The following is a 9,067-nucleotide window of genomic DNA, read 5'->3' as shown; positions in this document are numbered from 1 at the left end:
TGGTTATAGTTCGCTGCATGGAAAAACGAAAAATAAAAAAAGGTTAAGATGCCTTTTGCACCGAACCGAGAACCAGCCCTGCCCTGCCTCCACCGCTGGCCATTATCACACAGCGAGGGGCGGAGGTTGCCCGGTGCCGCTGCCGCACAAAGCCCAGGTGTGAGCGATGTTCCCGCAGGCAGGAGCCTGCCCGGGCGCTGTCCGGGGGCTGGGGGGCCGCGGGCTGGGCCCCTCGCCCCGCGCTCTGCCCGCAGGGCCGGCGGCCGCCGGCGCTCCGGCCGCCATTGGCCGCACCGACCCTCCCCCCTTCCCCTCCCCGCGTCGCCCCCTCCCCTCCCGCGGAGGCAGGAGCCGGGCAGCGGGGCCGCGGCGCTCCGCGAGCCGGAGCCGGGGTGGGCCGGACCGGGGCCGCCCCTGCCGCCGGCTGAGGTTGAGCCGCGCCCGCGCGCTGCAGCCCCGCAGCCCCCCCGCGCCGCGCCCGCAGCGGGGACAGGCGGCGGCGGCTGCCCCTCGCCCGCCGCGCCCTGCCCGGGGCCGCGCGGGTCGCCCTGGGCGCAGGGCAGCTCCTCCTCCATGCGCCGCGGCCGCCCGCGGCCCCGCAGCGCCCGCGCCCGGCGGCCCCGCGGAGCGCGGGGGCGGCAGGAGGCGGTGCGGGGCCGCGCGGACGATGCCGGCGGGCGGCGGGGCGGCGCGGGGCCCCGGCGGGGCGCGCTCGCTCAGCCCCACCGCGCTGTCCCGCAGCCTGTCCCGCCTGCGCGAGCAGCGCGCCCGCTCGCGGGCCATGCTGGCCCTGGGGGTCACGCAGATGGTGCTCGGCTGCCTCATCGTGGCCGTCAGCTTCGCCGCCCTGGCTCTCACCACCTCGGCCCGCGTCCGCCACTCCTGCCCGTTCTGGGCCGGCTTCTCGGTGAGTCGGGGGCGCGGGAGGGGGTGGGCGGCACCGCCAGCGGTGCTTCGGGATGCGCGGCCGTCCGACAGGTGGGACGCGGGCGGCGGTCTCGGGCCTCGGCGCTCGTCCCCGGCGATCCCGAGGAGCGGGGCCGGGGCGCCATCCCCGCAGCGAGGTGGTCAGGTGAGACCCTTGGTGGGCTGCGCCGTGGTCAGCACGGTCTGCTCCCCGAGCCCGGCAGCGGCGCGGTGGCACTTCCATCTCCCGTTTGGAAGGGCTCGCCAGGGCGGATTGGATTTTATCAACAGCGTTGGGTGAAAGTTGCGATGACAAATGAACCCCTGGCGTTGCCTCAGCGGCTGGTGCCCGTTCCGCGGGCTGTGCTCGCTGTCCCTTGACGCCTTCCATCGGCGCTGACTTGGGCTCACCTTAGCGCTCACCTTGAGCTGCGGCCGCTGCTCAGGGTCTGGCGCCGGGGTGTGCTCGGCTGCAGTTTCAGCCGAGAGCTGTGTTGTGCTGAAGGTGATAAAACGAGGCGAGCACAGCAGGAGTGGGTTTAAGGTACTCAGATAGCAAAGAAGAGCTTTGCTGAGGAGAGCGCGAGTGCTGGAAAGGCCTGTGGCTTTGGGGCACCCGAGGGAGGCTGGGGCGAGCCCTTTGGGAGGCTGCGGCAAGCCCTTTGGGAGGCTGCAGGTCTCCTGGGGCTGGGTGTCTGAGGAACAAGCTTGTTTCTTCTGAAGGCAAGTCTGGAGTCCTCCTGACTCCTTTGTGATTTACTCCTTCACTTTGCATTGTGTCCTTATAGGGCAAGTTAAAAAAAAAATAATAAAAAAAAGAGTTGATCCTCGGGCTCAAGTGGCCTCACTCGCTGCTGATCATGAGCGTCTGCATCTGTTTGTGGGTACCATGCACACATGGATGCATTGGGATAATACTGGTTCATGGAAGTTTCTCTCATAAGCAATGAAATGGGGCTTGACATTTAAGGAGAATTAAACATTTCTGAGGGCACTGGTTACAGACTCTGTGTTATTGATGAGGATTTGCTTCGTTTAATTTATTGTGTTACTGTTTTCAGTTATGTCTCTTCAGCTCTTTTAACGGACCAGAGAGTTTTCAGCTTTAAATGTGTCTCTTAGAAACTAGAATTGTTAGATAAAAGATTTGGGTTATTCAGTTCAGAATATGTGGCAGAAATGGTGTGATAATAAAACCCAAAACTGTTTAATATGGTCTTTTGCAGCATATTACCTAATTTTTTCAGAGTCCTTCAGAACAGAAGAGTAGTTTTGGATTAATTATTTAGATATTTTTCTTGATTTTTGTAATATGTTTTCTAGTCTTGAAAAGAAATACCAGTTTATACTAGTAGCCTTGATATTGTAATATATATATATATATATATAATGGCCAGTCTTCGCGAGCGAAGATTTGGGAAAGGTCTTATATTATTATATTATATTATGATATTGTAATAGTCCTTCTTTTGAATTTGAACCTCTGCAAGATAATATGCAACTATTCCTTGTGATGAGGTGTGAATTTTATGTTCAGAATCTGGCTGCTTACATATTCATATTCCATTAAACCAACACAGTTGAGGCAAGCTTTGTTTCTTATCTTGACAGAACGAGCAGGAATGTACACATCCAGTAAGCACAACTATTTCAATAGTACCTTTTCCGCCATCTCTTGTATTCTTTGTGAAAAGACACTTCTGGGCGTTATCATTATGCTCTGAGATATGCTGGTTTTATTGTGGATGCCTTCTACTCTTCTCTCTGTGCAATGTAACCCATAGAAAGATTTCCCAGTTAGATTTCATGCATGTTCCTTGCTCATCACAGAGAGCAAACCAATGATTTCAGCCTCTGACAGAATTGGTGGTAGGCTCAGGGAAACTATGGCAAGACTGTTGACTAGAAAGCATTATTGTCCTGTTATCAGAATGAGGCAGGTGTGCATTGTTTCCTAAATTAAGAGTTTACTTTTTGAAAAAATATTTCTACCCTGTAAATTATCTGTCTGAGCATGAGAATAAATTCAGTTTCCTCCTAATATCGTCATTTCAGAGTCTTAGTTCTTAAGATACAAATAGAGCAGTTTTGGAGTATGGTGATGCCTTAAGCCCCTAATGGTTTTTTTATTTTTCTAATATTTGTAAGACTTGTAAGTTTTATAAGTAAGTTTTAAAGCAGCAACCTCCCCCCCCCGCCTTGTCCCTTGTTCCTTTCCCTTTCTCCAGCACTCTTGTTTATACATTCCCTAACCCTCTTACCCCATTCTATGCTCCCCATATCAATCCTGCTTCTGAATACAGCAGAAGTGTTTAGTCTTTTGTCAAGGCAAGGCCTAGATGGTTGACAGAACAGCATATCTGGGCCTAAACCACAGAATAGGTCAGGAATTAGGTAACTATGTACCCTTTGTGCTCTGATGAAGACAAAGATGGGATGAAAGGGGGGTCCCAAAATACACCCCAGACTCATTTCAGGGGATGGACCCGGGGCGGACCAGAGTAAAGGCCACAGGGTGGACACATCTGGGATTGGATGGATGGTATTATAAAATGTAACATCTCAGGCACGGCCTGCGGGCGTCCTGTAACATCTTAGCCTTGGCAAATAAACCCTTTCTTATCTCACCCCTAATTAACTGCTCCTGGAGATTTTTTCAGCACCTAAAATACACCGGCAACAATGGTGAGCCTTAAAGAGCTCTTTGAGGTCAAGTTAATTGATTACACAGCCTGTTCTAAAAATCCTTTGGGGTATTTACTGAGTTTAACAAAAATTAGGTATATCATCACTCACAGCTGAAAAATACTTCAGTGGAAGAGGGACAGTTTTTAGCTTGCTTCTGAAAAATACAACTAAAGAAATAACTACAGGTGAGTTAAGTGACATGAAAGAAAAATAATGAAACTATCCTTTCTCTCTTTACCTGGTGCCAAAATCAGACACAAATATTCACTGCTTTCAAACTACTTCCTTCACCACTTGTCGAAAGTAAATAACTGATCAAGTAGCAATTCTAAATCTCTTTTCGTGTGTGTGTGATATACTCTAGTTTTTACTGATTGGAAATGCACATCCTAAAAGAGAGTGGTCTTAACATTAGTACTTTTCAACATTTTTTTACACCAAATGCCCTGTCAGTATAAATGAAAAGTCTTTTAAATGTTTTTGAAAATAATTTCCCAGTGTTTGTAACAGTCTAGCTGATTAAAAAATGAAAAATAGAACAGGCTGTATATTACACTCACAGAAAGTTCTCTAATCAAATACAAGGAAAGGTTCTGATTTCTTGGGGCATTTTTTTTTTTTTAATCAAGGGACCATGGAAGTGAGAACTGATTTAAAGAACAAGGCACCATAATTTCTCTAAAACTTTGAAGAATTCAGAGCTTATTTAAGCATCATCCCATGAATGAAACCATTTTGCTTTATCTTTTATAGCATCATATTAGGAAGATAAAAAATATTTTCATGTGTTTTGTATTAAGGCATTTTTGAGGTGATTAGCGAGAATCAGCCTCACACTGAGAACAAGGAAATTTGGGGGGTAGGTGTGCAGGTACTGCATAGTCAGAAAACATTGGCAAGATCTTGTGAACTGTGTGCTGAAATGTTTGGCATCTTATTCCAATTGCAGTCTTGCATTCAGGATAATCGCAGTTTCATCTGCTGGGCAAAAGGATATACTTTGTCATATAAGTTATATGATCGTAAGTGTCCCTGATCCTTTTAAGAACATCAAGAACTGAATATTAGCATCATTTTGATCATGGAAGAATAGGTATGAAAATTAGGTTGTTCTGGTACATCAGTAGAACTTTCCCAAAAGTATAAGCAGTGACAAGGTTCTTTGTCGTTCCTATAGGTCCAAAGTTGCTTGAATATGAGGAAATATTTATTCCCCCTTTACCCCTTAGAATCCAAAACGTACACTGAATTGTAGTGTGCAGGTTTTGTATGTGATCAGATTGAAAGAAATGCCTCTGCTAATTGTACCTAAAGTTTCTGGTTACTGTCAGTGTTAGGACGGTAGCAAACCACAGGCTGATAGAGCTATGTTTGCAAAAGCAAACCTTGCTTTGTGAAGTCATTTCTTGAAATTATTTAAAGTTCACAAGAAAGCGTTTATCCTGCCACCCCCCCACTTTGATCGCAACATTTTGAGAAAATTACCAGCCTTAGAGACTAGAGTGGTCTCTTGTATAGGAAAGTATCAGTAAAATAGTAAGTTAAATCATAAGATTACCCAGGTTTCTAAAATCATACCATGGCACTAGAAGTCTTAGAAGAATACACAGCAAGTACATGCTATCCCTTCTTTTATATATAGTTACTTGACAGCAGTTGTATTCTTTTGTGGAAGGGTGTTGCTGGAAGCTCTTGTGCTGCCTTTCTTTTTCATTGTTTTTTCTCAATTGTGCCTGTTTTCATCCATATCCCATGTTCAAAACAGATCAAATCCTCTGGCTGAAAAGCAGCTTTCATGCAGTTTGTCTTCAAGGTTCACGACGTGCTTTTTTGTGTTCTTTGAAAAGGCAAACAGATATTTAGGGAGATTATCAGGATGAGCTCAGGTCTCTCCTGTTGAAAATGGGAAATACGTTATATACTCGTCTGCATTATTAACTGAGAAAGCTGAGTGTAAGAGTCCTTTTTGTATTCTTCAATGGTGTTTCAAACCCTCAGGTGATGCTTAGAGGAGTTAACTTTCAAAAGCTTCTACTAGTCTGTGACTCTTCGTGTTCCTCACGCGCAGCAGGTTGTCCTGGCATGTTCCTGTGCAGAATCATTGTGGAAGTGAAGGGAAGATGAGCATAAAGATGATTTGTTAGCAGTTGTGTTTACCTCTTCTTCTCCATTTCAGGTACAGAGTTTCTTTTCCTTTCTCCTTTCCCCTGTTTCTTTCTCTTTCAGTATTTTCCATTATTGCTCGTGGATAGTCAGGAGATACTAGAGTGGTAGTAATTGTAGTTCGAAGCAATGAGCTTTAGTTTGTATGAAAAGTCAGCTACCAACAGAGTGTGTTACTGTGAAAGCAGAGCTAATCTCTTTGAAAGTCAATTTATTGCTGCCACTGTGTTTTGTTCAGTGTTTACTGAACATGTACAACCTGCTAATGCATGTTATATATTTGTCTTGGAGCTGATAATTTCATAGTATCAAAAGCCTTGGTGAGGTCGACAAAGGTTACATAGAGACCTTTGTTCTGTTCCCTACACTTCTCTTGCAGTTGTCTGAGGACAAATACCATGTCTGTGGTGCTCCTGTTGGCTCTGAAACCACACTGACTTTCAGGAAGGATTCCTTCTGCTATAGTGGGTATTAGTCTGTTCAAGAGTATTCTTGCCAGGATTTTGCCAGCAATGGAGAGCAGAGTAATACCACGATAGTTTGAGCAATCTGATTTAATACCTTTTTTCTTATACAAGGTGATGATGACTGCATCACGAAGGTCTGATGGTAGTTCACCGAGCTCCCAACAGCGCACCACAAACTCGTGAAATTTGGTGTGGAGTGCAAGGCCCCCATGTTTCCAGAGCAGAAAAGGTCTGTGGCAGATTTTAGAACGTTTAGGTTGTCCCCCCAAGTTACTTAAAATGATCATCTCACTCCATGAGGATCAACACGACCAAGTCAGATATGGCAACACACTTTCTGAGCCCTTTTTAATTAAGAATGGCGTGAAACCAGGCTGCCTTCTCGCTCCTACCCTATTCACCGTCTTCTTTAGCATGATGCTCCAAAGGGCCACAGCAGACCTCGATGATCAGGACGGTATCTACATTCGATACCGTACTGATGGAAGTCTATTCAACCTAAGGCGACTGAAGGCCCACACCAAGACCTTAAATCATCTTGTCCGGGAGCTGCTCTATGCTGATGACGCCGCCTTTGTTGCCCACACAGAAGCAGCCCTGCAGCGTTTAACATCCTGCTTTGCAGATGCTGCTGAGCTCTTTGGGCTGGAAGTAAGCTTAAAGAAGACAGAGGTCCTCCATCAGCCTGCACCTCAGGAAGTCCCCCATCATCCCCACATCACCATTGGCCAATCAGAGCTCAAATCAGTCCAACAGTTTAATTACCTGGGTAGCCTCATCTCCTCGGATGGTAAGATCGACAGAGAGATAGACAACAGGTTAGCAAAGGCATACAGTGCTTTTGGAAAACTCCACAAAAGAGTATGGCGTAATAAACACTTGAAGAAAAGCACCAAGATCAGTGTTTACAGAGCCGTAGTTCTGTCTACTCTCTTATATGGATCCGAAACATGGGTCATCTACCGCCACCACCTGCGTCTCCTAGAACGCTTCCATCAACGCTGCCTCCGTTCAATCTTAAACATCCACTGGTCAGATTATGTAACCAATACATCTGTTCTAGAGCAAGCAACTGTCACAAGTATTGAGGCCATGTTACTGAGAACACAGCTGTGCTGGGCAGGGCACGTCTCAAGGATGAAGGACCAACCACCGCCTCCCTAAGATCCTGCTCTATGGTGAACTTGCTACTGGCTACCTCATGAGAGGAGCCCCGAAGAAAAGATACAAGGACTCCCTGAAACAACATCTCAGCCTTGGCCATATTGATCACCATAACTGGTCTGCTCTGGCCTCCAGGCGGGAGGCCTGGAGACACACCATCTATAACGCAGCTGTCTCCTTCGAGAACACACGCAGGATCACTCTCGAGGAAAAAAGGCAGCGCAGAAAGAATCGTGTATTGCAGAATACACCATCTAAGGAGTCTTTCTGCTGTGCCTTTTGCAATCGGATATGTCTGTCACGTATTGGCCTCATAAGCCACCAACGTGCCTGTAGCAAATGTGGATAGAGCCTTCCCAAATCTTCGTTCGCGAAGCCTCGCCATGATGATGATGATGATAATTTCATATCTAGGACTTAAATGGTGGGCGTTTTGTCTCCATGCTGTAGGTATAAACAAAACTCTAGCATGGTTATCAAGAAATTTTCATCAAAATGTGCATCATACTTCTGAGTGTGCTCTCTGAGAGCTCTAGATATTTTATGAAAATATATTGTATGGGTTGCTTTGTTGAGTGCCCTTGGTTAACACACACACCTTGAGGGCTCAATCTACAACTTTCTTGGAGGAAACACTTTTTTTTTTCACTTGAATCAGCAGAAATAATCAGAAACATTTCTGAACATCTGTTGTGACCACAGAGGTGTCATTAGCTCTTTGGGTAAGGTTATCTGACTAGATCCTTTCTCTGCAGATCATTGTTCTAATAGTAGATTTCAAATCTGTGGACTCCATGACCATGATGGTTATTTTATTGTGGACAGTTTGTTATTTTGTGAAGTTTGCTACTGGTTCAGACAGTGTTCTGTATCTGTAAATATTCACATTTCAGACTTCTTTTGGAGGTAGTTTGTATTGCTGTTTTAGGACTTGAGTAGGTAAATTACTGCACTGAAGAAGTTCTCAGGAGACTAATCGGACCTCAAACGCAGATTATGAAATAGTCAGATCCAGGGAGCAAGTGAAACTGTTTTCTCTGTGTGGCTGTCGAAGATCTTATGTCATTCCTGAAAGGCGATGCATCCACATGCTAGAACAGTTACCTTGATGTTCCTTGCTTCAGTTTGATGAAATTTAGAGGAGCAGGAAATTAATCGCTTCAGAAATCATACAAGTGATTTGTTAATCTTTTGCTTCTTCACAGTTGCCTTTCCAACAAATGAGTGACTACTGGATCTGGCTAATAATTCATGGTAGGTTTTTGCCAGTGCGATGGTCACAAAATAAGAACACCTACATTGGATGATAAGTTTGAGAAAATAGTACTTTCAGGGCTGACCACTGTTACCTCCTCACTTAAGAATTTTAAGATGCAATAACAGTTTCAGTTAACTGTAGTGGAACCTTCAGTTATACATACCTGTAAAAGAATTACATTACCTGATTCTTTGAGACTCTACCTGTTACTGTCCACTGCTGTTTCCTTTACTTAACCACCATCCCCTTTTTTTTCTGACTCTGCTACTGGGTTGGATTTACTAACATTTAGGCATGCTTTTCCTTTCTTTGCAAGTTTACCAGGGCTTGGAAATGTGAGCAGTGTGGGGAAGGAAGTCAGCTGTCTGGCACTCTGTGTCTCAGGAAGCCTGGTAGGGATGTGTGTTGCTGGTACACAGTG

General features: G+C 46.0%; 1 protein-coding gene across 2 annotated transcripts in view; it reads left to right on the top strand.

The window, feature by feature from the left end:
• Nucleotides 1-667: 667 nt before the first annotated feature.
• The window catches only part of FAM189A1 (family with sequence similarity 189 member A1), a 111,493-nt gene continuing 103,093 nt past the window's right edge, over nucleotides 668-9,067 (top strand). Inside the window, exon 1 of one of the 2 annotated variants that reach the window (XM_017835919.1) lies at nucleotides 668-907. In XM_017835919.1, the coding sequence (XP_017691408.1) occupies nucleotides 668-907 (240 nt within the window). The remainder of the gene's footprint in view (nucleotides 908-9,067) is intronic. The other variant, XM_017835921.1, reaches the window with a different exon arrangement.

This window comes from Lepidothrix coronata, unplaced genomic scaffold (genome assembly GCF_001604755.1).
Source record: "Lepidothrix coronata isolate B3197 unplaced genomic scaffold, Lepidothrix_coronata-1.0 Scaffold266, whole genome shotgun sequence".
Classification (NCBI taxonomy): domain Eukaryota; kingdom Metazoa; phylum Chordata; class Aves; order Passeriformes; family Pipridae; genus Lepidothrix; species Lepidothrix coronata.
Note: the sequence above shows the minus strand (reverse complement) of the source record. Positions and strands in the feature narration are given on the sequence as shown.